The following is a 27,204-nucleotide window of genomic DNA, read 5'->3' on the forward strand; positions in this document are numbered from 1 at the left end:
TATCCTGAGACACTATGAGGAACCACTGAAGCCTTGGTCATAGGATAGTAGTATAATCAGGTTTACACTGTGGGAAGATGACTTTGGAAGCGGTGGGAAGAAAGGATTTGAGAGGGCACCATTGGAGATTGGGCAACTAGTACCGATGAAGTGGAATTGCTGTAACCCAGGTGCAGAATCATGAGAATCTGAATAAGGGCAGTGGCAGGAGGGATGGCTGTCTATTATCAGGGCAAAAGGGTCCAGGTGGGACCCCTGGAGGTCTGAATTGCTGGTAACAGTTATTGTGTACATTTGATGGGTGTCACTAAGAAATAGAGCACAGCTCTATTTTTTTTTATAATTGTAACCAGTCAATATTTTATAATTATTCATGTTGGAAGTATACTTTTAGCATGTCTAGAATGGTGCAATTTTTGTAATTCATACACAACTTGAAAGAGATAGAGCCTTTTGGCAAAGACATCATAAAATCGTTATATGCTCTCTTTTTAGGTGGTGAGATATCCATGGCTTTCTGGAAGGGTGTGGGAGGCTGGAAACCAGCCCACAGGGCAGGGCTCAGGTTCTCCCCAGGGGCAGGCATTGGACTCAGGCATCTAACTGGGAGGTTCTGAGGGTCTGGCATTCTGAGAGATGGGTTCTTCTTGTTGGGAGAACATGTCAGGGGAGGAAGGGGTACTCGTTAAATGGCTATAATATTCAGAACCGGCCTCAGAGGCATGCAACTTGTGTAGTCTACAGTTCCTACACTCAGAAGGGCCCCCAGGCTTTGGTTTCAAGACCTGCTGTTGCCGTCTTGAAATTTTTAGTAAGTTTTTTCTAACAAAGGGGTCTGCATTTTCACTTTGCAACTGCAAATTATGTAGCCTGTCCTGACAATGCACGCTGAACCATGGTTATCTCATTTGGTCCTTCATCAAACATCCCTGAGGGTGGCATTGCTGCTCTACTTCAGAGAAGATCAAGCTGATGCTCAGGCAAGCAAGGTCGCTGAACTACAGTACACACTTAGTGAGTGGAGAGAGCTAAGATTCCACCCCAAGTTTTTGATCTCTTTCTACTAGCTATTCAGAGCTAGTCCTTGGCCCGGGCATAGGAAATGTAGTGGGAAGAACATTACCATGGCTTCCTGCAAGTTCAGTATCATTTCTTCCCACCTCAGAAAGAGAGATAACCTTTCAAATAATGAGCTTCTCTTATTTCAAAGGCAACGTGTTTAACTCCAAAGAGTCTCAAACATTGCCTGTGGCTATATTTCATTTCTGGCTCCTAAAGATGGGAATAACGAAGAACCACAGGTACAAAAATGAGTAACTTAATGGATTCTTTTTTTTTTTTTTACTTTTTTTGTTTCTTCTTTTGAAGTATAGTTTGTTTACAATGTTGTGTTAGTTTCAGGTATGCAGCAAAATGATTCAGTTATATATATATCCTTTTTCAGATTGTTTTCCCTTATAGATTATTATAGGATATTTAGTAGAGTTCCCTGTGCTATATAGCACGTCCTTGTTGGTTATCTATTTTATATATAGTAATGTGTATAAGTTAATCCCAAACTCCTAATTTATCCCCCCACCAACTTAATGGATTCCTGCCTTCCCAGTCTGCCAGTTATCCCTTGAGAGGTGCCTCTAGCACCTGGGAAGTCCAGCCATCCCCACTCAGGGGCCAGGGCAGGTGAGAGAGTGCCAGGCCATCCTGGGTGGGGTGGCCATGCCTGGCGGCCTGACTTAGTGTTGAAGAGCACAGGGGTCACTGCCAGCACCTGGATTCTGACCCTCCCCCTAACTTCTCTGTGAGTCAGTTTCTTTAACTGTGAGATGGGGGTATTACTAAGATCTGCCTCCAAGGGTTGACAGGAGAAATAATGGGAGAAACAACCCAGGCAAAGAGCAGAGCACAGAGCCTGGCCCACAGTGAACACTCAGCAAATGGGAGCAGTTACTATTTGATGACATCGTCTGTGTTAAGTCAGGAAGGCTGACCTCCAGGAAGTGAAGGTCCGCAGGAATCTAGCTAGTTGGGGAGAATCAGTAACCGCTCAGTTGTGGAAGGACAGGCCCGGCTAAGCACTTCCTGATGAATGAAATGAGGCCCTAGTTAGACGTCTGCCTCGCTTTGTTCTGATCATCCTGGCTGGAGAGCCAGGGTGAGCACAGGCCCCTTCAATAAACGGTCTGACATAAAACTCCTCGTTGATTATACAGTGCAACCTTAACCATGGGTGTAGAAGAAGAACAGGCTTTCTCTCAGAGTAGCTTGTTCAGATATATGCAAAGCAGACCAGGAAAGCTGCCTGGGTACAAAGCCTCAACCCAGGCAAGATAAAAGATAAATTGCAAGGCAGGCTTTTCAGTCAAGTGGCACATGCCAGCCCCAGCCAAGTTCTTTCTGAGCCCTTCCCCTTTGGCCACTATTTCTTTGAAGTCCTTAACCGTATTTGCACTTCTGAGCTTCACCTTTTGAATGCAAAAGACACAGGAGGAAAATATAGAACACTAATCTTCTATCGAGACTGAACCGATTCACTGGAGAATCATCATAAATGCATCATAAAATGCTTTCTATTTCAGAGCAGGCAAAGTCTCAAGTAAGGTCCCAGAGGAAGCAGGCTGGAGAAAGTGGCTGAGAGTAGCAAGAACAACCCGACCCATGGTTCTCTAATAACTTAGCTGTAGAGAGCATGGTAGGGTACTTGCTGGTCCTTCAGACATTATGAAAACTGCAAATTTTGCAAGCATTTTTTAAATTCTGCATTTCAGAGTTAAATGTCCTCTTATTAGACACATACACACACCAAAAGTGTTTCTACAAATCTAGATGTGGCATTTAAAAAACATGGCTGCAATGAACATTGGGGCGCACGTATCTTTTCGAATTATGGTTTTCTCCACATATATGTGCAGGAGTGGGATTGCTGGATCCTACGGTAGTTCTATTTTTAGTTTTTTAAGGAACCTCCATACTGTTCTAACACAACATTGTAAATAAACTGTACTCCAATAAAGTTTTAAAAATAAATTTAAAAAATAAAAACATTTTGGGCACACTTCCTATCAAGAGTTGGGGTCTAGGTGCCCCCGTCATGAATCTGGGTGGACTTGTTTGCTCCATCCACAGTACCGATGTGGGATGGAAGAGGTTATGCTAGAAGATTTCCTAAAATGGGTCAAAAAAGGTCTCACAACTTCTGCCTGCTTCATGGAAGCCTAGACTACCCGGGGCCCCCGGGGTTAAGGAGGCTATGGCAGACACCTCAGTCCACTGTCCCAACTGATCCCAGACTTTCAAGATGCCAAACCTGAGTGAAGCCATCTGAGATCCTGCAAAGCAGTGCATCTCCCATCTGAACCCCACCTCACAACCAACCTCTGCTAACTCCACGTGGAAGATGAATCACTCAGCCAAGCCCAGCTTGGATTCCTGACCTACAATATTGTAAGGCATAAGAGTTTCTATGTTAAGCCACTAAGTTCTAAGGTAGCTCTTCCACAGCTGTAGATAGCTGGAACACTAAATGAACTTTCTTGACTCTACCAGCCTGTAAGTAAGAATACGGTTGCACCCATTTCCCAGAAAAAAGTTTCCAAGGTCCCATCCTCACCAGCTCTTCAGTAAACCAAGTCTCCAAAAGGGCTCTTCACAAATACTTCTAGAATCCAGTGTAAATGTCCCCACAGGCTAGTCCTCTTGGCTTCCAAGCATGCAGCACTCTGCGTTCTGCGTTGCCCTCCAGGTTCACTTGGATGCCCTCAGTTGTGCCAAAGGCACCACCCTGAGACAGGCTGGGACCTGGGACCCTTTGCTGAAGTGCTTGCACCTGGACAAACATCTCTTCCAGCAATAAAATACAAAGAAACTATAAGGGACTAAAAATAACTGTGTACATGCCCAGTTGGGGCAAGTTATGGACAACAAGATACAAAAAAACCCAATTGCTACTTCTGAAGAGCTGGGAGCAAAAGCAGGGTACTGTGCATGCCCCCTACACACGACACCACCAAAGAGGTGGGCAAACCACCTAAGCCACACCTCTGGGCCCACCCCTGGACCTGCCCCTACCCTCACCCCATATAAGGAACCAGCTCGCCCCCCAACCCCCATCCCGGGTAAGCGAGCAAGGGAACCTGTTGCTTTTTCTTGCTCCCTCCTGCTGAAGCAGGGGCCCCAATAAAGCCTTTCCTGAATTTCTTGTCTGGCCTCATCAATTACTATTGATTGAGGAGGCCAAGAACCCTGGTCAGTAACAATCTCATGCTAAGCTCATGTCCGTGGGTCTACGGCTCTGACAGCCTCAACAGCCTGAGGAGATTTTTTTTTTTTTTTTTGCGGTACGCGGGCCTCTCACTGCTGTGGCCTCTCCCGTTGCGGAGCACAGGCTCCGGACGCGCAGGCTCATTGGCCATGGCTCACGGGCCCAGCCGCTCCGCGGCATGTGGGATCTTCCCAGACTGGGGCACGAACCCGTGTCCCATGCATCGGCAGGCGGACTCCCAACCACTGCGCCACCAGGGAAGCCCTGAGGAGATCTTTAGGAAAATATTGCCCTTGCCCTTGCAACACCTCTCTCTGGGTCTGGAGTCGTCTGAGTCCAGGGCTATGTGGGGAAATGATCCTTTTTTTGCTCAGAATTATCTTTCTTCCTCCCCAGGGCTCAATCAAGCCTAAGATAAAGTTTCTTTTATTTTCTGTAATCTCAAGCCTGGTTTCCTTAGATCTGTTGAAATAGATTCTTGGCTGGCTGACTTGCTCATTGCTCTCTAGATGTGGTGAAAATCTAAAGCTACTACAAATGATGCCCATGTTGGGAACCCCCATATTCACAGAAGACACTCATTTAGACACTGCACTTTCCATTACAAAGCATTTTCCTCTTATGGCTGGGCACAGCACACCTTGCTCTGAAATTTGGATCCTACATGAAACCATTCTATATGCAATGCTACAAGCCCATTTCCTAACAGTCAAATGGTCAAGTCACATATGTTATACATTTAAAATGTCAATTTTAATCTGACGTTCTACAACCCCAAGGCTTTGCCTTTTCTCCTATACAGAGCTGCAGTCCTAAAATGCCTAAAGGGCATAATCAAATATTCTAAAAATCTTCTGCAGAGTCACACTGAATAACTGAGTGTAATGGAACTAAGAATATATGGTGCCCACTAGAGACTCACTTCAGAAATAAGGCAACATATAGATTGAAAGTGAAGGTATGGGAAAAGATATTCCATAGAAATGGAAACAAAGAGAAAGCTTGTGTAGCTATATTCATAAAAGACAAAAAGGACTAAAGCAAAGACTGTCATAAAAGACAAAGAAGGGCACTGCATAATGATAAAGAGGTGAATCCAGCATGAAGATATAGCATTTATAAATATAAATACATCCTACATAGGAGCACCAAAATATGTAAAGCAAATATTAAGAGACCTAAAGAGAGAAATGGACAGACAGCAATAAACTAATAGTAGGGGACTTTAACAGCCCCACTTACATCACTGTATAGACCATTCAGAAGAAAATCGATAAGGAAGCACTGGCCTTAAACAACACATCAGACTAGCTGAATCCTATGTCTCTTGATAGTCTTATGGGGTTTCCTTATATGTAACAATTTGGTTTTTTCTTGCTGCTTAAGGTTTTCTCTTTATCTGTAATGTTTGATATTTTAAATATAGTGTGTCTTGGTGTGGATCTCTTTGGGTTCCTCTTTTACAGGACTTGGCTTCCTGGACCTGGATGTTAGTTTCCTTTCCTAGGTTAGGGAAGTTTTCAGCTGTTATTTCCCCAAATAGTTTTTCTTTTCTCTCTCTCTTTTCTGGGACCACCATAATGTGAATGTTATTCTACTTGATGTTGTCCCATAGGTGTCTTATCTTCTATTTTTTTTTTTTTTTCATGTGTTTTATTCCTTTGGCTGCTCTGTATGGGTGAGTTCCATTATTTTGTCTTCTAGTTTGCTGATCTGTTCTTCTGCTTCTTCTAGTCTGCTGTTGAACCTCTTGTGTATTTTTCAGTTCAGTTATTGTATTCTTCAGCTCTGGGACGTCTGTTGGTGCTTTCTTTTATTTTCTCTCTCTCTGCTCAGTTCATCCATTCTTCTGAGTTTGTGAGCCTCTTTATGATCACTGTTTTGAATTCTTTATCTGGTAGATTACTCATCTTCATACAATTAAAGTCTTTTTCTGAGGTTTTGCCTTGTTCTTTTGTTTGAAACAGACTTCTCTGTTTCTTCATTCTGCCTGACCCTCTGTTTCTGTTTCTATGCATTAGGTAGAACAGTTACATATCCCAGTCTTGAAGGAGTGGCCTTGTGCAGAAGATGAACTTATTCAAACTTGCCTGAGCTCTTGGTTGTCTTTCAAAGCTCTGTGATTGTCTAAACCACCTGACTTATTCTTGATATGTCTCCTTTGTTGAGATTATGCTGAGACATGTCAGTGTCCCAAAGGGAGGCATCTCATTTAGCGCCTAGTTTTTGGTTGATTGGAAGACAGACCCTCAGGCAGCAGCTCTTACAGTAGGCAAATAGATACAGACTTGTGAGGCCACAACTGTAATCCCTACTGGCCTCCAGAGCAGATCTGGAGGTGTCCCATGGGTGATGGTTACACAAATCAGGGCTACAGCTGAGTATTTAAGCTCCTTGCTGTAAAGTCTTACCAAGCTTTAGTGAGGCTGAAGGAGTGCGAAGGGATGGTGTCGCCCCACTTACTCTCCCTGGGAGCACCTCCTTAGACCCTAGATGTGGCGGAAACCTGAAAGCCCGTCCCTCAGACTGAAGCTCCAGGACAAGTAAACAAGCGTTTTTCACAGAAAGATGGGTTGTGTTTCAGTTTGCTGTCTGTGCAGTTCCCTGGGGGTGGTGGCCTACCAATAACTGTCTTTCCAATTGTTACAGTCCTGTGGAACACAGTACCTTCAGCTCCTTGGCCACCAGGGCCAGGGGATCAAGGGGTGTCCCCTGTGGGGATTGTGTGCACGTGCTGGCTTTAGCAAGGCAGCTGCAGAGCATAGGGAGTGGGGCACAGTCACCAGCTTCAGAAAGGCACTGGGAAAATGTCCAGACTGCACACACCTGTGGGTTTTAACAATGCAGCAGGAGAATGCCTTGCTCATGCGTGTGTGCTGGCTTTACGCTGGGAGTGAGGGAATGCCCCGACCATCCATGCTCACCAGCCCCATCCAGGAAGCAGGGTGCTGCAACTACCCACATTCTCTGGCTTCAGCAAGGCGGCAGGACTGTGCCTGGAAACGTGGCAAGAGATGTGCTCTTGGGGCAGGTGGAGAGTGTAATAACGGCACCTGCCAGCACCTCTGTCTCCAGGGAGAGTTTCAACTGCTGCCTGTCCCTTCAGCAGAGGCTTCTAGGTTAGCAAGTGAGTCCCCTTCACATGTAGTCTAGATGCTTTTCAAACTGCTGTTTGTTCACTGGGTCTTGGGGTGTGTGAGATTGCTATGTGAGCCCTTTGAAAAGGAAATCTCAGTTTCTTATAGCACTTTGGGTCCCTTGGACACCACCTGTTGGTTTTCTTAGCCAGGTATTTTGGGGGTTCCTCTCTCTGATGTAGCTCCCAGGGGTTGGGGTGTCTGATGTGGGGTACCAACCCCTCATTTCTCCAGAAGAAGTGCTGGATTGGTGAGATCCCCCCCTATTGTGAGTCACCATGCCAAGGGTGGGGATTTTGCTAAGACCATGTCTCTGCCTTTCCTACCCATCTCGATGTGGTCCTTTTAACCTTTGTTGTGAAGAAGTAGTTCATGTAGCTTTCAAATCTTTTTTTTTTCCTTTAACACGTTTATTAAACATTTCTCATGAGATAGGCACTGAGGAAAATAAAAGCATGAATAGGACCAACTGCTCCAATTATCTATTTGAGGACACACACACATAAACAACTGTAAAACAATTCGACAAAGGTTTGTATGAGGTCCTGCTGGAACAGGGAGAAGGGGGTCAGGTGTTTAGCCTGGCTGTCTGGAAGAAAATTCCAGAGAAAGGACATTTAAGTTGCTTCCTGAAGGGAACCCCACATGCATATTTCCAGAGGCAAGACAATATGAGGCCTGTTTGGGGAACAGAGTGAAATTCCACATGCACGTGAAGGAAGAGTTTTTTATTTATTTAACATTATGTCCCTGACATTTACTCTTCAAAGGACTTCAAATGCATGAGCTCATGCATTTTTCAAATCTTCAAATTAGGTTTCAGATCTTTTTCAAAGGGAAATGATCCAGATGTAGCTATAGATTTGGTGTGTCCATGGAAGGAGGTGAGGTTAGGATCTTCCTATGCCACTATCTTGGACTCCCCTCTCCTTGGCATTAACATTTCTAGACATTCTACCATGTCATGAGAAAATTAAAAGAAGAAATGTGAAGTGCATCAGTGAGTAAAGAAAATGAACAAAGGAGAACTGCTGGGGCAAGTGCAAGGTGAGCACATAGGGCTGTGTTCACATCATTTCTCTGCATCACACTTTCTTCATCTGTAAATGTGAGACAATTCATATCTACTTTGAAGTGTTATTACAAAAATTAAATAAAATAACCTATGTGCTGCTTGGCAGAATATAATCAATTAGATTTATTATTACTTAGATATCATGTATACTTTTTATTAATGTTAAAAGTTTAATAATGGTATTTTCATTGTATATTTATTTATGTTTGCCTTCTGTTTGAGCTAATGATCCCCGTTTTCTATTGAGAGTGGTGATTTAGTTTCCTTTGCTTGCAATTAGAGTAAAAATAAAAGAGTCAACTTAAAGAAAAACGTTAAGCAAGCAATAGTTCGGTAGGTACATGGACATAAATAAAAAATCTTGAAAGTGACATGGGAATGATTGAGTCTGTGAGTTAAGAGACTTTTCCACCACCCTATCAGACTCAAGATTCCCTTCTGTAACAAACTCTTGTATTTCCCTCTTTTCTATTTAGAACTGAAAAATCTAAATCATAAAACTTGCCTGCCTATAATGCACATTATTTTCAGAAAAGTTTTCAGACATTCTATATTACTAACAGTAATATAACAGAAATAAAAGTGAGGTTGTCTCTGGTAAAATAATATGGATCACAACATGAAATGCTCAGGTATGACAGACGACAACAGAAGATGTTATGAAGCAGTTGGATAATTGGACCAATATACAAAATCACTGTAAATGCAGCAGCTCCAAGTGCAGAACCTGGGCAGATGTGCAGAACCTGGGCAGATGTGCATATCCATGACAAGTATTGGGAGACAGTGACAAGATTTTCTTAAATGGTGAAGTTCTAAATGAGATAAAGTTCAATCTTCTCTCACTACACTATGGTTTTATTCTTGGAAATTCAGTAGGAAATTAAAGTCTTCCCAAAAAAACACTGTGTGTTAAGTTCCAAGTTCAAGTCATTAGAAACCAGGGTTTTACTTCCTGGAAAGCCTGGTGGGGCATTAGAAAGTCATGCACTGCATAATACTGGACTGTTAACTACAGGTACTATTCTGTACAGACCTCTACAACTTACCCATCTTGCATAACTGAAACTTTATATCTACTGAGCAACAATTTTACATTTTCCGCTCCTCTCCACCCCTGGCAACTGCCATTCTATTCTCTGCATGTATGAATTTGACCATCTGAGATACCTAATATAAGGGGAATCATGCAGTATTTGTCCTTCTGTAATTGGTTTATCTCACTTAGTATAATGTTAAGAGGATAGATCTCATGTTAAGTGTTCTTACCACAAAAAACAAACAAAAAAACACAAAAGAACACAGGAAATTTTTAGAGGTGATGGATATGCTTAGTACCTTGATTGTGGTGATGGTATCATGGCTGTATGCATATGTCCAAACTCATCAAAATATACACATTAAATTTTGAAACATTTTGTATATCAGTTATACCTCAATAAAGCTCAGGAAGAAAGGAGAGATAGAGAAAAGGAAGGAAGGAGGAAAGAAGGAAAGAGAAAGAGAGAGAAAGAAAGAAAGAAAAAAGAAAGAAAGAAGAAAGAAAGAAAGAAAGAAAAGAAAAAGAAAGAAAGAAAGAAAAGGAAGGAAGAAAGGAAGGAAGGGGAAAGAAAAGAAAAGAAAGAGAAAGAAGAAAAGAAAAGAAGAGAAAAAAGAAAAGAATGGAAGAAAGAAAGTCAAGTTAAGCAGTGGACAATTCTTCAATTGCAAGACCACCCCATACATTACAGTATATCTAGCATCCCTGATTCCTGCCCATTAAATGGCAAAAGAACCCCCAATTTTGAGTCAAACACCCCCGGACACTGGCAGAATGCTCCTAGGAGGTGGTACCATTCCCACTCCCACAAACAACCAGTGGTTTAAAAGCAAGGACCTTAGAGTCAGAGGATTTTTATATATCCTGGTTTCTTTATTTATGATCTTGGGGAAGTGACTTAAATTCTAATCTGTCTAATGTAAGTGTAACCAGGTGTTATGGGTTTAATTTTGTTCCCCCAAAAGTGTAAGTTAGAGTCCTAACCCACAATACCTCAGAATGTAACCTTATTTGGAGATACAGTCTTTACAGAGGTAAGCTAAGATAAGGTCATTAGGGTGGGCACTAAACCAATATGACTGGTGTCCTTATAAAATGGGGAAATTTGGACACAGACACACATGCAGGGAGAATAGTATGTGAAGATGAAAGCAGAGATCAGGGTGATGCTTCTACAAGGTAAAGAATACCGAAGAGTGCCAGAAGCTAGGGGAGAGGGATGGAACAAACTTCTCCTGTCAGCCCTCAAAAGAAACCAACCCAACTGATACCTTGATATCCAACTTCGAGACTTCAGAATAGTGATACAATAAACTTCTGTTGTTTAAGCCACTCATTTTGTGGTAATTTGTTATGATAGCCCTAGCAAACTAATATATCAGGATAATGTTTTTGCAAAATTAACTATATCATTTTAATTTTCTTCTTAAATCTTTCTTCTCTTGCAGCATTTCTCTTCTTGTTGAATCTACTTAATATAAAAATAGGCTTGAAAGATAATCTTTCTGCAGAGAAGATATGCTAAGATAAATGTATTAAGGTTGGGGTTTGTAGATTCAACCATGATGGTCTTCCATGACACAGAGATGATACAATTTTCTACTGCTAACATTTAAGCCAAGAAGCCAGAGTTAGGAAGAAGACAAATATGACATGACATCCCAGCTTGTCCATTCTCAGCTTGAGGGATTGTGAGAAAGTAGGGGAGGCCAGAAATAATCTCCTCTCTATGAGGTTTCACAGATTTGAAGCAGGGAAAAGCTGTGTGTGTGTATTTTTCTTATCAATTATTTTTTATTTCTTCCTTTTAAAAATTTTATGTTTTTTAATACATTTTAAAGGTTACTTTCCATTTAGAGTTATTACAAAATACTGGCTGTATTCCCCATGTTGTACAATATATCCTTGTACCCTACCTTACACCCAGTAGTGTTTTGATAGCTTTTTTTGAAATATTGAAGGCAGAAGAGACATTTTACCTTCTCTTTGGGACACTTGAGAGAACCTGCTTGTCAGACTACCTCTTTATCAGCATGAAGGTGGCTGCCCACTTTTGAGGAAACGTGATAGCATAAAGGATGCTCGAGTGTACTCAGTCTCCCTTTGCTTCCATGTGTGAAGGATGGGAATGCTCACCTAAGGTATCCATTATCCTCCCAAGGCTAGCAATACAGAGGATAGAGAACAATAATGAATGCCTTGATCAGTGGCATGATGAAAGAGAGGCAAAAATGAAGAGAGATCTATAGTGGTTTCAAGAGCTAAGCGGAAGTGAAGTCATGTAGGGAGCATCACCAGACACAGAATGCAGCTGCAAATGCCAATAAGGGGAGCATCAGACAGATGGGTCAGGCATGAAGCAGTGAACACACAAGGAGTTAGGGGGACCCTTTCTACACTATGCCATGAGTTAGTATAAGATCCTCACATCCCAACCATGCAAATGGAAATTTAGACAGAAAGAAAGGAGAAGGAGATGATAAAAAATTGTACTTATATCCCCAAAGCAATTATACCTTGCCTAAAGGGATTATTTAAAATACAGCAGTGGCCATGAAAACTTTGGTTTTGAAATATGCCCAATCCTTTCACAAAATGAAAGTAACTAAGATAGCAAAATCAGAAATCCAAAAACTACATTATCAACCAAACTATATGACAGTGTGTCCCCATAAACCTGAGAATACAGAATGATGAGCAATACCAGCTAAGAAGCTAGACCCTTGCAGGAGCAGCAGCTTTATTTAAAAAAAAAAAAAATGTCAGAAAGAAGGTTTTTAATAGCCCTAGAGCTTGGGACCTCATAATTTGTCAACAAGTGTCTACTCCCCAAAGAAGAAATCCTCTGGAAGTAGAGGATTCCACACACAGATCTGAAAATGATTAAAACTAACACAGAGCTTCCCAGTCTCCAATTTGCAGGTGAGTGAGAATGGGCTACAGAAAGGTAGGATGGTGTTGGGGTTGCCTGAGCCTCCAATGTTCTCAGAAAACCCAGCAGAAATTCTTTCCTGGATGTATAGAACTCACTGAGGTATAGAACTATACCCAGGAGAAACTGCTCAAACCAGAGCCCTACTTGGTCAGAGCAGGAAAATCAGGGTAAAGAAAGGAAACATTTCTAATACTAGTGTGAAACAGGTCCTCACTAGGAGAGGAGACCTAACTCAGAAGGAAACCAAAATTGTAAGCTATGTGGGGAAAGTATTAAAAAAAAAAAAAAAGAAAACTTTTTGGGAATGGCAAAAGGAGACATAGGTTTAGGAAAGTTTTCCTAGCACACCTCTATATTCAATATTCTTAAAGTTGAGAAAAAAAATCAAACATGACAATAGAAAAAGATGAAAGAGAAGATAAAGAGAAAAATTATCTGAATACAGATACAGAAAGTAAAAACACATCCAAAATGTTCCATAAGCACACAAAACCCAAATATTTCAAAATAAGTAAAAAGTAATTAAGAAAATTTACAAACTTTGAAATAACTACATACATAACCTACATTGGTTTATAAAAGTTCAGAAATAGTATGACTAGGAGTTATGGGATGAACTGTATGCCCTCAAAAATTCATATGTTGAAGTCCCAATCCCCATTACCTCAGAATGTGACTGTATTTGGAGATGGGAGTCTTTAAAGATGTAATTACTTAAAAAGAAGTCATTTGGGTGGGCCCTAATCTAATATGACTGGTGTCATAAGAAGATGAGATTAGGACAAAGACACACAAAGGGAAGACCATATGAAGACACAGAGAAAAGACAGCCATCTATAAGACAAGGGGAGAGGCTTAAAAAGAAACCAACCATTCCAACACCTTGATTTGGGGCTTCTAGCTTTCAGGAATGTAAGAAAATTAATTTCTGTTGTTTAAGCCACCCAGTCTATAGTTTGTGATGGCAGTATGAACTAAGATACAAGTCAAAAGAGTGATATAAATAATATGACCTAACTGAGCTCAGGAGAGGATATAAATGAAAGATAAAGAACTGAAGACAAAGAGAAGAAATACAAGTGTGAATAGACACCACAAAAGGAAAGGAAAGGAAATAAATTGCACAAGGTGAAAAATTGAAAACAAAAAATAAAATAAATGAAAAAGAGGAAGAAAATGATAGGTACAGAGGACAGGCAAAGAAGATCCAACACACATGTAATAAGTGACTGTAAAGAGGAAAATCAAAGTGAGAAAACAGATTAACGATAATTAAAATTCAAGAAAAATTTCCCCAAGTAAAAGGGTCTTAAACATAAATACTACAGGGCACATCACATATCAGAGGAAAAATCTGATCCAAAAACTTCTAAACCAGGTATCAGTAAATTGGCCTGTAGGTCAAATCTAGCCCACCTCCTGTTTTTGCAAATAAAATATTTATTGGAAGACAGTAACACCCATTCATTTACATATTTTCTTGGGTTGTTTTCACACTATGGTGACATAGGTGGGTACTTGCAACATAGGCTGTATGGCCTGCAGAATGTATAATATTTACTCTCTGGCACTTTACAGAAAGAGTTTGCTGACCTTGGTCTATGCCAAGATATATTCCAGTAAAACTATTAGATTATAATAAAATGAAAAAATGAAATGAAATAATAAAATAAAATAAATTCATTGAACATCCAGGACAAAACACCAACTCACTTAATTAGCGGCACTTTTAGGGTAAAATAATACTCTATGCCAGTACACAAAAGAATAACATAATTGAGATAGTAAAGTGAAGAAAATATAAACCAAAGGTTTAATTTTCACCCGAATTGATCTACAAGTACAAAGGTCACAGTCATACTGTTATCAAAATGCAGGGGCTCAGGGAAACAATTTCCATGAGCTCTTCCTAAGATGGCTCAGAAAACAAGCTTCTGACAATGAAGAAATTATTGGAGAAGCTTTAGGACAGAATATAAGGTGATCATTATTTCACTGTAGCAACAAGATTAAATAAAGGAGGATAAGAGTGACAAAATACATGCAATTGTTATTTGAGCTGACAATGTAAATATAACTATGAAAGAGGTGAGAGAGGAACATAGAGCGATAATAAGGAAAGCAGACCATGCATGCTGATTATCTTATAGATATTAACTGGTACTAAAAGGACATTACTTTAAATTAGCTTGTGGGGAGAGAAAGGAGGGAGAAATGGTTCCTGGGTAACTATAACATTGCTTATGATAGAAAATGAAGACAAAAATCTTTAAAAAGTGGGACTATACAATATAAACATACCACATAAAAGATAACTTTTAGAAAAAACACAAAACTTTCTAAATAACAACAGTAGTACATAAAAAAGAGAGAGAGACAGAGACAGAAAGAGCAAAGAAAACAGATAACATTCTAGAGGGAACACAAATGTCCATCAGTAGGGGAGTCGTTGAACTGAATCATATGATGTAATACTATGCAAATGAGTGATCACATTTTAGAGGGAACACAAGTGTCCATCAGTAGAGGTTTATTTAACTGACTATGTAATACTATAATGGATCCACATGATGTAATACTGTAATTGACTAGGATGGATCCATATGATGTAATACTATGATTGATCCATATGATGTAATACTGTACAAAAGAATGAGTGATTGTCATCCAGCATATGTTGTTCTAAAATGTATACACAGTTGTAAAAGATATTGCTCTGCAACTATAGAATAGTGTGCAAAGTATGCTGCGTGTAAAAAAGGAGGGAACCACTCTATAAGTAAAGTATTGCTGATATTAAAAAAAAAACAATGAGGATAAACACCAAATTTATAAAATTGTTACCCTTGGTTCAGGTACCCATACATTTGTTTGTCTAGAATAGCCGTGGTTAATGCCTTTTGTATATCAGCAGAAGTGGAGGGGACTGCTTTTTGAAAAGACATCGTAATGGTCTATTACTGATGTATAGGTAGAATCTGGGCAATTTAAAGGGAGGACAAGAAATAAGAAATGTTAACTCCTGCACATAAAAATATAAAATATTACTCTCTGTATTTTAGCCAAAGAAAAGTTTGAGTATTATGCTTATCTGTGAAGCTAGTTGTCTTCTTATTTATTACCTAATTTTTAAAAACCTTATTCTTTCTTGGTGCCTTTAATGATTTCCATCCAAAGGGGTCCAAGGTTGTAGGCATCTTTATAAAAAACTAGGCTCGGGAAACTTTTTTAGGGGTTCACTTCCACCCTGTGCTTTATATTTCTACTTTTCTGACCTCCAAAGTCTCCACCCTTTGGCCTTGCCACCTAAATTCTCCTCCTTGGCCTTAACCTTTCTCAGAGGTGCCACATTTGGATATTGTGAGAAGGCTTAAAAAGGAAGAAACAAATGGATTTGGAGAGACCTGTACAAGGCACCTATCTTAAGAAGGACAAGTCTGCAGTCAGCGGATATTTCAGACAAAGCCTCTCCTTTTCCCTTTGTTCACCAGATGGCGGTTTTATCACTCCCTACCAGTTTGCATTCTCAGTGACCAACTCCATTTTCTTTTATCTCAGGCCCCCTTTTCAGTGATTGTGGTAAAATTAGATAGAGCTAGAATCCTTTTATTTTATCGCATTTGCAATGTAGGCCTTATCTATTGACACTGGGAAGGACACAATGGTCTGAACTGTGTTCCTGGTGCCAAAGAACTGGAAATCCTATCCCTCCCAGAGGGCTGCTTGCCAATACTTCCTGACTACCATGCATCCAAAATTCACACAATCAAGGACTGTCCTCCAAAGACAAATAACTTTTAAAAGATATCTATTAGATAGATAGATAGATAGGTAGATAGTTGATATCTATTCCCATGTAGGAACCAAGCACTGTGGAAACTATACCCATCCCTAGATACTTTTTCATTTAGAAGAGAGTCAAAACCATAGCCACAAGAAAATAGTATTGCCAGTGGCAGTGTTGAGTCCAGGAAAATGTACTCCCACCCTGAGACACTGTGTGTCTCTTATTTTGTCTCTAGAATTTAAGAATAGTGAGAAAGGCTCTGTGAACAGGAAACTGGAAGAGAAAATGCCTATGCTCATGTCCTTTAAATTAACTTCTTTTTCTGCTGTCAAACACTTGGATCTCTGTCCCTAATGACTGACGCTGAGATGTGGTTCTTAAAGATGGAAAACTATCTCTGAATAGTTAACTATCTCTGGATCTGTTAATATATTAACAACCATCATATCTGATATATATCTTAAGCATGACCACAATATAATACACTTTATTTTAACATATATTGCCTCAGTTAATATATTGACATTGGATAATTGTAATTCTAATGCTAAATTTTCAGGTAGTTTATGCTGTTAATGGCTAAAACAAGGCCATCATCCAAGTTATTTGTGGAACTTCAATAACAGACTGTATTTATATAAAATACCATTAAGCCTTAGTGGGAGTTATGGAGCAATTACAGCAATGGGAGTTAAAAGAAGGTGGGTGACCTTTCACAACTGTCCAAGGAGCACCCATCAGAAAAAGCCAACTCACCGTTCTTCTTGTAGAACATAATTTCTCCTTTGAATTCTGCTTTTTCCTCCAAGGACTTTTCTATCTGAAGCATCAGTTGCTCGTTGGTCTCAACCCCGAATAAGAATTTGCAGCTACAACTCTTCTGCATGACTTCTGTTCGGGCAAATCCAGCAAGCTCACAGAAGCCATCCGAACAGTAGACTATGGGGAAACCCTTAGCCACCTGGGCGTTGGCGAGGATGAAGTTGCTATCTGTAGAGCAACAAGAAGACAGCAAGTAAACAAGCATGAGAAATTCTTTGTAAATTGCACTTTCAGTAACAAATCACAAGCACATATGTTTAGCCCACATTACCTAAAATGCAAGTCCTGATGGGCTGGGGTGGAAAAAAAGACACCCCAAAACATAGAACGGCATTGCCCAGCAGAAGTATGTATTAAGCTCCGACATTGGTTTGCATTTTGAAACACACCATGGAGGGAAGAGAGTATTCCTTGGCCTGCTTTGAGGCACTTACCATCTACCTAACAGTAAGGGATGGTGCTTCTGAGTGTGGCTTCTGGTTCATAGCTTGAATCTGCCACTTGATGTACAGATGACCTTGAACAAATTACTCACATATTCTGAACCTCAGTTTCCCTAGGTTTGGTTTCCCTAAAAGCAGACCATGAGGCAAGGATTTGACTGTAAGCAGTTTATTTGGCAGGTGATTCTAGGAAGTAAGGAAGTGGGCAGGGAGGAAAGGTAATAAAGGGTGAGACAGAAAGGGGTTTACAGATATGAGCAACTGAGGCTCAATCACACAGGGACACACAGAAGAAATGACTAGGCAGAACACAGCTCAAACTTTTCCCAAAGAGGAGAGAAAGCCAGGGTATTTATCCACCTCCATGAGTGTCTATACCTCATTGGTTAGGACACTTTGGGGTTGTCAATATGTTAGCACTTTGGCCTGCCCACTTGGGCTGAACACATTCTCCGGAGGTCACTTGGGCAACACGATGCTGGAAGCCACCGTATATAAGGAAATGGTCTGCACAGCAACTTAAGGCTGAGTCAAGGAGATCCTGGGAGGGCACTGACAGGTGTACAGAGAGGGTGATACTATTCCTTACTTCATAGATGTGTTGTAGAGATTCGTGAGAAATGCTTAGCACGATGTCTGGCACAAATAAGTACTCAATAAAAATTATTATTAAGAGTATTGTTCACATCTTATGGCTACTATATTAACAAATAAGAATGTAGGGCAATAAAAAACAGGACACAGTTGTTAAGCGCTTAGAGATAACTTCTGGAGGACAGCCTGAAAGACAACATTCAAGGGAGGTTCAAATTTTTTGAGATTAACTTAGAGGGGTGTTTACAGGCAAAAACACGCATATTAGAGATGGGGTGTAAGACAAGACATGTATAAAATGTGTTGGTGGGTGACTTTCAGGTTCAGAATGAATTAGAGACTATTATGAAATCACTCATTCATTTGCTGATGAAACTAAAGTTGAACAGTGTCAGTGTATCAGACAGTATTAGAGGCTGGGATTTTAAAGATAATAAAAAGAAAACGAAAAATGGAAAGAATTGTGGCATAAATTGTTAAATGAAAAAAAATTATGATTTGGTGTAGTATGTTATTAGATGAACTATTTGTCAGAAAATATATAAACCCATATAGACATGTATGTGTATCCCCAAACAGGAAGTGTTTAGGTATACCTAAAACCAGGTGGGTTAACTGGTAACTGCAGATGTCTTCAGAGAGAGCAACTATGGGCAGAGGTGATAGGAATACTTATTTTTGCCATATTCTTACTATATCCTTTGAATTTTATATCATATGCTTTATGTATTACTTATTAAAAGACTAGGATTTTAGGGTTTCCCTGGTGGCGCAGTGGTTGAGGGTCCGCCTGCCGATGCAGGGGACGCGGGTTCATGCCCCGGTCCGGGAAGATCCCACATGCCGCGGAGCGGCTGGGCCCGTGAGCCATGGCCGCTGAGCCTGCGTGTCTGGAGCCTGTGCTCCGCAACGGGAGAGGCCACAACGGTGAGAGGCCCATGTACCGCAAAAAAAAAAAAAAAAGAAACAAGAAAAAAAACTAGGATTTTAAAAGAGGTTTGCAGCAGACATCATCATATCTTGTATGCCATGAGAAAAGAGGAATTCCAGCTACTTCTTGGTGGCCAGCAGGACAGGCACTGATGATCTGTTCCATGGGCTTTCCCATCTCTTTTTAAGCATCTGTTGCATGTTTCCATAGACCCCCATCAGCTGGCAGAACCAAACCCACTCTACTCAGGTTTGCTCCAATCATCTCCTAAGGCCAGAGTAAAAATCCAAGTGCTAACATCTGCATCCTGCCTGGGCCGGGCTTACCCATCTCCTTGCCCAGTCACCCTCTCCCTCTGCAGAACAGTCAGAGCTTAAAATCCATACTGGGAAGCCTTCAGTGGCACATTGTTTTGAGGCCATGGGAGTGAATTAAATTATCCAAGACTAATGTTTAATTCTCTCACACTTTGAAGAAGCATCTATTGATGGTGTACTTTGTGATGGACTTTGTTCCAGGTGCAGAGAGAGGCAGAAAAGTGTATTAGATGCAGTCCCTGCCCTTAAAGATCAGCCTTGAACCTATGGGAGTTCCCAGCTAGGTCCAGAGGGGGGCACCCTCCTATTGGTCTTGGTCTCACCAACTCTGCACAGTTCTGGGTAACTCTCTTACCAATTGTTTCTCTTCCTCCTTCCATTCTAAAATTTAGGCTGAGAGCTAGCTTAGAAAATGCAAATGCAGAACATTGGCAAAGTACTCAAATGTCCTGAAAGAGCTTTTAATGTTTTTTCAGAAGCCATTTTTCAGTTGACTGCTGACATGTTTATTGACTCTACTATATGCCATGTGACATGGTTCTACCATATGGCAGTTCCTAGAGTGAGGTGACAGGGGGGTGTAAAAAGATGAATAAAGTATAATCTCTAGCTTTAGGATGTTACAACATAATTAAAGAAATGCATGAATATCTGTAACATTAAAATACAGCATATCATAAGTACCAAATCAGTGGTACACATATAACTACTCCCAGAGTTGAGAAACTGAAGATCCAGGGCTTTTAAAATGACTAGCTAGGAATAAGACAAAAATGGGTGGAGATAATTATCAAAAGACCTGGAGGGTTGGAGCAGATGCCTGGATGGCCCAGGCTCAGAGTATGAATGGAGAAATAGGAATTAGAGACAGAGAAAATACATAACATTACATTTTGTCCTAAAGTCCAGTTTCCCATCATTTAAATAGCCACAATAGTTTTCTTTTGTTAGTTTTTATCTGTCTTTCTACTTTTGACCCTTGCAGGGACTTGTATTTTATAGCTGTGTCTTGCACATAGCATGCATTTAAATTTTTTTAAAGTACAACATGAAGATACATCCACCAACCTGAGACTGATATATTTACTTTTATTATGGTTACCATATTACATTGTCTTTTTCTTTTTTTTACCAACTTAATTGGTGCTTTCTCTTCACTGTGTTTTGTTATTTTGCCTTTTCCATTTTCAAAAATTAGAAAATATAACACACCTGAAAAAAGGTTTAATAACAGTATTTAAAAACAACAGTAAACACCCATGGATGGTGAAACCCCCTGTGAGCACCACACAAATTGTATTTCCCTCCTTCCCCAAAGAAGAAAACCATAACTTGAATTTTTGTAATAATCATTCCCATTTACATAGTTTTTTACCACTTACATATGTATCTTCATGTTGTCTATGTTGTGGCCTCTCCCGTTGTGGAGCACAGGCTCCGGACGCGCAGGCTCAGCGGCCATGGCTCATGGGCCCAACCGCTCCACGGCATGTGGGATCTTCCCAGACCGGGGCACGAACCCGTGTCCCCTGCGTCGGCAGGCGGACTCTCAACCACTGCGCCACCAGGGAAGCCCCCTTAGCATCTTTATAATTGTTTATGGACATAAGAAAAGAGCAGTCCTTCAGAGGTACAATAAGCTTCTGAAAAAAGCCGCTAAAGGATTCACCAAATTGCCTGATATGTGCATTTCAATTAAGGATTATAGTGTGTTTGGGGTACTGAATTCTTCCTGCAAATACCCTGCAAAAACAAAGCAAAACAGAAAAAAAAAAAAAAGTCATGCATTTGAGCTTTTCTGTTTATAGGTAGCACTTGTCCTGTCCTCGATATGTAATTGCATTTCAATTCGAGAGAATTTAGTGGCAGTCGGCTTCTCATAAAGCTTAGTGTACTAGCTACGTGAATAGTCCTTCTGTTTGGAAAAGAGTAGCTCCTCTTCCCAGCTATCTACTTAGAAACATATGCTTTTCTGAATACCAGTCCTGGAATCTCCAAAGAAAAAATGTGACATTTACTTTAGAATTATGTAAAACAAAGCCACTGCCGTAATGATTATGAACCCATCAGGGGTATATCACCAACCATACATGTGTCAAGGGTATTTAACCTTTTAAATTTTTTTTTTTTTTTTTGCGGTACGCGGGCCTCTCACCGTTGTGGCCTCTCCCGTTGCGGAGCACAGGCTCCGGACGTGCAGGCTCAGCGGCCATGGCCCACGGGCCCAGTTGCCCCGCGGCATGCGGGATCCTCCCAGACCGGGGCACGAACCCGTGTCCCCTGCGTCGGCAGGCGGACTCTCAACCACTGCGCCACCAGGGAAGCCCTAACCTTTTAAAGAATCAATTATGCATATGTGATATGCATCTAAATGCCACACAGCTTTTTCCTCCTTGTTTCTAGGTCATCCTTTTGTGTAAATTTAGTTTCGAAGTGCTGGTAAACAGTAAGATTTAAATGTGTTTACATTCTGAGTAGTTGATTATTTATCTAAATGGCTCCTTAGCCAAAAGTTTTCATGGATCAGAGGGAATCTCAGGGTTGGTGGAAACCCAGGTCATTTGCTCTGAGTCCCTACTGTAGGGTACCACTTTCCCATTCAAATGGAGATGTACTATTCATTGTGGACTGCCAGGCACAAAGGGAATGGGAGTTGGAAAGGAAAAATATAGAAGGAAAAAAAAGAGGAGAACGCAAACACTGATCCACTAATAGCTCCTTTCATCCTCAGCCCATTTTTCAGATGAGAACACTAAGACCTGGAGAACTTTAGTGTCCAGTCCAAGGTTTGAAGGGAGGGATTAAAATCCAGTCTATGTGACAAACAATGTTTACTACGTCATGCATCCTTTCTGTAAAGAACTGACTTGTTCTCTACTTCCAGCAGAAATGGGTTAATTCTAGAAAAATATTTTTACCCCTTCAGTCTACAAAGACCTCAAAGGCACAGATTTTTCTCTATAGAGATCATTTATTAGAAGTTCATTGATGACATCTCCTAAACCGGTCTGGATCTCTCAACAACCTCTAGGACACTTCCTCATTTCCTCCAGAAAGTCAGTATTTCAAAAACATGACAACAACTTTCTTGGCTCCAAAATATTTTGCATAGGCCCACTCCAGAGTTCCTCAGGAGACAAAGAAATGTAGTTGCAATTCAAATGATCTGGATTCTGACCTCTTCAGTATTCCTAAAATTTCCCCATTGAAATACCCTTCTACTAGGTAGAAGTGTATTTAGTGGCCGAAGCCACTAAATGTGCATTCCAAGGAGCCTAGAGGCACTGATCTAAGCTCGATAGATGTTGGTTTGAAATCTCAGGTTAACTTAAAAATCCATCAGAATTTTGCATTTATGCTTGTTTGAGTGTTTTTTTTAATTATGTTTTAATATGGACCTGCCATATTTTTAATTCAATTGAAAATTCAGGGGGATATGCTGTTTGTTTTCTATGACTCTGCATACTGTTTAGTACACGCCTACGTCACCTAAGTTTGAGAATCACGACTGGTGGTAGAATGGTGTATGCTTAAGAGATTGGACAGATCCAGATCACTCTCCCCCTCAACCTCGGTCCTTTAAGACAACCAGCTCAGCACCCAGTCTAAGAATCCTCCACATGGAGACCCCGAGCCAGTGACACCAAAAGACACACTGAGAGATACAAAGAGATACTAACTGGGCATCAAAAAGAAACCTGTACCCCTTGGTTCTTTCTGCCGAAGACACAGAAACTGAGACTTTGATGGTCCAAATCTTTATTTCTGAAAAGTGCCTCTGATACAGGTTTTCTTTTAAAACCAAATCTTGTGTTGCGTTAGCAAGTACTCATATGAACAGACTCGCACACCACACAGATGGGCAAACTTGAATCTTATAGGCCTCCATTTTCTTGTAGAGGGGAAGAAACAAGCATGAAATTTTAATTTTCTTTTATGGGTTGCTCCCAAGCTGTCTGAATTACACTTACATACAGGTCCAACAAAGACAACATCTGTACCTCTTGTGATATCGATCACGGTCATCTCTCGAGACTACTTTATCCAGGTACATAGAATATGAATGCTTATGACTTTAAAATATTTAAATGATCTTTGCACTTTATATTGCTTTCGGGGAGCTTAATTGTATCATTTCCAAGTATGATGGCAGCTGTATTAGATTAATGGTACTGGCTGCAAGCTAAAGTCCTCGGTATGCTCTCTGCTAAAATTTAGAGGCTGCTTGGAATTGAGGACTTTTCTAACCTTACTTTAAAAAGCAGATGGCAAATTTGCAAAGAGGGATTCTCCTAGTCATTACAATTTACACATCACCTAGTAGCATGCTTCAAATGGTTATATTGCTAACGTTCATCATTTATGGTTTGATTTCTAACATATTGCATAAATGATCACTTCAGGCAAAGATTAGAAGAAAACTTTGTAACAAAGCAAAGCTCAAAGCCAAAACCCTAGGGCTGAAGTCATAGTAGAAAGCAGAAAGTTGTGTATATGTATGAGAACATCTTGCTCTCTTAAGGCCAAAAAACAAGTAAACACAGAGACAAATATAAACTAATGTGTTTCACCACCTCGCCAGTGAAGCTAGCAGCCTCACTGGGAACTTCTTAGAAATGGAGACTCTCAAGCCTCAGCACACACCCCCTGAATAAGAGTCTGTATTTTAACAAGATTCATATGCACATTGTAAAGTCTGAGAAGCTCCTTTAGAATATCACTGGAAAGATCTAGAAGAACCTAGTCACGGTAAACGAATGAGGGAGGGCACCTGCGTGGCTGAGAACAAAAAAGGAAAGGAGACTGATTTTCATCATATTCTCTTTTTAGTGTTTGAATTTTGTAGCATATGCATGAATACCTATTCGGAAACATATTAAAATGTATTTAACCATGCATTTGAATGGCTTAATAAAAATAACTTGATTAAAGACAAATAGTAATCTTGATGAAGTAGAAAGAATCTAGATCAACAAATTTTAAAATTTCCAATAAACAAAGATAAAAGCTCATTAAGACGAATAAATTCAAAGCAAGTTTAGTATACTCTTTATCATAATTTGGTATTAGCAAAATCACCAGTAAGTTTTGCAAATTCCATTTTTCAGCTGTGTGAACTTCAGTGGTGAGTGGTGCTATTTCTTTTCAGGTGCACTGTCTCTTAGAATTCAGTAAATGAGTTTCATTTAGAAAAAGAATGATTTTTAATTAAGACAGGAGGGCAGGATTCATCAAAAGTAAAATGAATGAGGGAGAAACCAGAAAATCTCAAAGGCAATAATAACAAAATGTGTTTGGTATTTTATCCACAATTGATTCTCTACGAATACATTTGAAACAATACTAAAATATGCCCCAGTTCTCTGGGGTTCTTGTCTAATAGAATTAGTCGTTTAGACAAATGGTCTTTCACATAATCTGTTTACTTTCTTAAAAATTAGATTATCTATACTCTGTCACTGGAATGTACACTCTAAGTGACAGTGGTTTGTTTTGTTCATTAATTTAGTCACAACCTCTGGAATGGTGCCTGGCACATAGTAGGTGCTCAATAAGTATTTGTTAAGCAAATGAGTGAAATAAACTTGGAACCTATTAGTTTTTATTAAAGCACATCAAATGAGGGCAATTGTTTGTAGACAAATCTATTGTTTTATTATTTAGCAGGAATCATTTATAACCAGCAACTTTAAAAATAAAGTCAGAACTGTCCTGAACAGTCCATCTCATGCCCATAGTTTTCATCCTGACCTGCTACTTTTAGTAAAGTCTTCAGTAAGCAGAAATAGAAAATTTTATTTTCTATTAGGAAACCAATTAAGAAAAAAAAAAAAGAAACAAACAAATGAAGTTAAATAATGCCAAACAAAGCCCTTTCTCCAAAATATAAAATGAAATTATGAGGCACTTTCACTCAGTAAAGAAAACTACTGTGTGTACACGAATTCAGCATTTGGGAACCCTTAGGGACTCTTCAGGGCTACTTCGTAGTTTTCTAATCCAGGATACTGTCTTTTAGCCACTACCCTAGTGAAGGTAGGCTAACCTGTTTCCAACAGTGCCTAGAGAAAAGAAATAGGCATGATGTAAATATCCCTGCCTCATAATGTCTATTAAATAATAATGGCTATTATTCCTACATTTTCATATTCATGATTCCTGTCCCTCCCCACCTCTCCTCCCTCAAATCAAATATGAACCGTAAGTGAGCTGCCTGGGAAGGTCAAGCTTTTTTCCAGCTTTTGCAAACAGAGGAGGAGAATGCACAGTGTTCACTATACTTTCTCCCTTTTCAAATATATAAGACTGGATGATACAAAAATCCCAGCTCTCCCAGTCCAGAGGAGGGGTCAGGGAGAGAGGAAGTTAGGCAGAAACTGACAGGGAGGGCTTAACAAGCCTTGGCAATCGGGGAACCTGGATTTTCTGGCACAAGTCTCATTTTATTCTCTTAAATAAACAAATTACCAAATAGGTAGCTAATTGTGGTTTCAATTTTACACCCTTGTAAAACTTTTCTTAGGAGTTTATTTAAAGACAAAATAAGATCACGTGACAATATTTTTGTTCAGAAAGACATAGCTATTTCTTTGGGCATCTTACTGGACCTATTGAAAGACAGATTAAATGGAACGCAGCAAATGAAACCAGCCACATTCTGTGTCTATTCAGATTCCCCAAATATTTCATTTAACTTGTCCCTTGATCATCCTCCAGCACAACCTAGAGTTTGCTTGCAATGACACTTAATTCGAAGAATATTTCCTTTTAATTTCAAACAAACTAGAACAGGCTCTTTATTGCACATACGTGAAGATTTGAAAAAAGGGGATTCATTCAGCCATATTTTAGTCATTTTATTATTTTTCTTTTACACTTCAAGGGCTTTCCAATTTATTTTTTTTTTTTTTTTTTTTTTTTTTTTTTTTTTTTTGCGGTACACGGGCCTCTCACTGCTGTGGCCTCTCCCGTCGCAGAGCACAGGCTCCGGACGCGCAGGCTCAGCAGCCATGGCTCACAGGCCCAGCCGCTCCGCAGCATGCGGGATCTTTCCGAACCGGGGCACGAACCCGTGTCCCCTGTAACGGCAGGCGGACTCTCAACCACTGCGCCACCAGGGAAGCCCCACCAATTTGAATTTTTGAAGACAACAGATACAAATTAGTGTGCCCAGTGCCCCAGAGTGGGCTGACTTTCCTCTCTCCCTTCAAACTTTGTTTATATTCTATGGAAGCTAATGCAATGCAAATGTTTCTCATCATTTGGTAGCTTTTTCCAGAACCTCATCTAGCCACTGCATAGTCTTCTCTGCTTCCCAGTACTCAACGTTAAACAAGAAAGATGAGGGGTTCTACAAGAGAGAATTAATTTAGGTAGCAGGAAACACAAGAGTAAAAGAATTTGATAGTTACAGTTATTCCACAGCTGTAATATTAGCATTTTTATTCTAGTGTCTTTATAATGATGCAGAGAGAGTACAAAACTTGAATTAAGGTGATAGCTGCAGGTCTCTGGGAATTTGTGGGCGAGGTGGAGGCAAGATGAAGATGACAATAATGTAGAAGCAAACCAACACAGGTCAATGCTGACTCGGCGTTAGTAAACCAAGATAACTAGGAAAGAGGCGGCTAAATAAATTAGACAGAAATAAGGCAGACAGTAGGTGCTGTTTATTAAACAGGTATGATATGCCAGGCTCTCAGGTCCGCATTTTGCATTTCTGGTCCTCACAAAAGCATCTTATGCTTTTATTACAGATGAAGTGGGTTTGGCTCATAAAGGTTGAGTAACGTGACAATGCAAGTTAAAATATCCTCAGAGCTACAATACTCCTGATCTCGGTGGATGACAACAAGAAGTGAAGGA

At 40.2% G+C, this 27,204-nt stretch overlaps 1 protein-coding gene across 1 annotated transcript in view; it reads right to left on the minus strand.

The window, feature by feature from the left end:
• KCNH8 (potassium voltage-gated channel subfamily H member 8) overlaps positions 1–27,204 on the minus strand; it is a 383,045-nt gene that overhangs the window by 240,988 nt on the left and 114,853 nt on the right. Inside the window, exon 2 of the mRNA XM_065876325.1 lies at positions 16,988–17,221. Within this exon, the coding sequence (XP_065732397.1) occupies positions 16,988–17,221 (234 nt within the window). The remainder of the gene's footprint in view (positions 1–16,987; positions 17,222–27,204) is intronic.

The sequence above is a fragment of the Phocoena phocoena genome, chromosome 4 (assembly GCF_963924675.1).
Source record: "Phocoena phocoena chromosome 4, mPhoPho1.1, whole genome shotgun sequence".
NCBI lineage: Eukaryota > Metazoa > Chordata > Mammalia > Artiodactyla > Phocoenidae > Phocoena > Phocoena phocoena.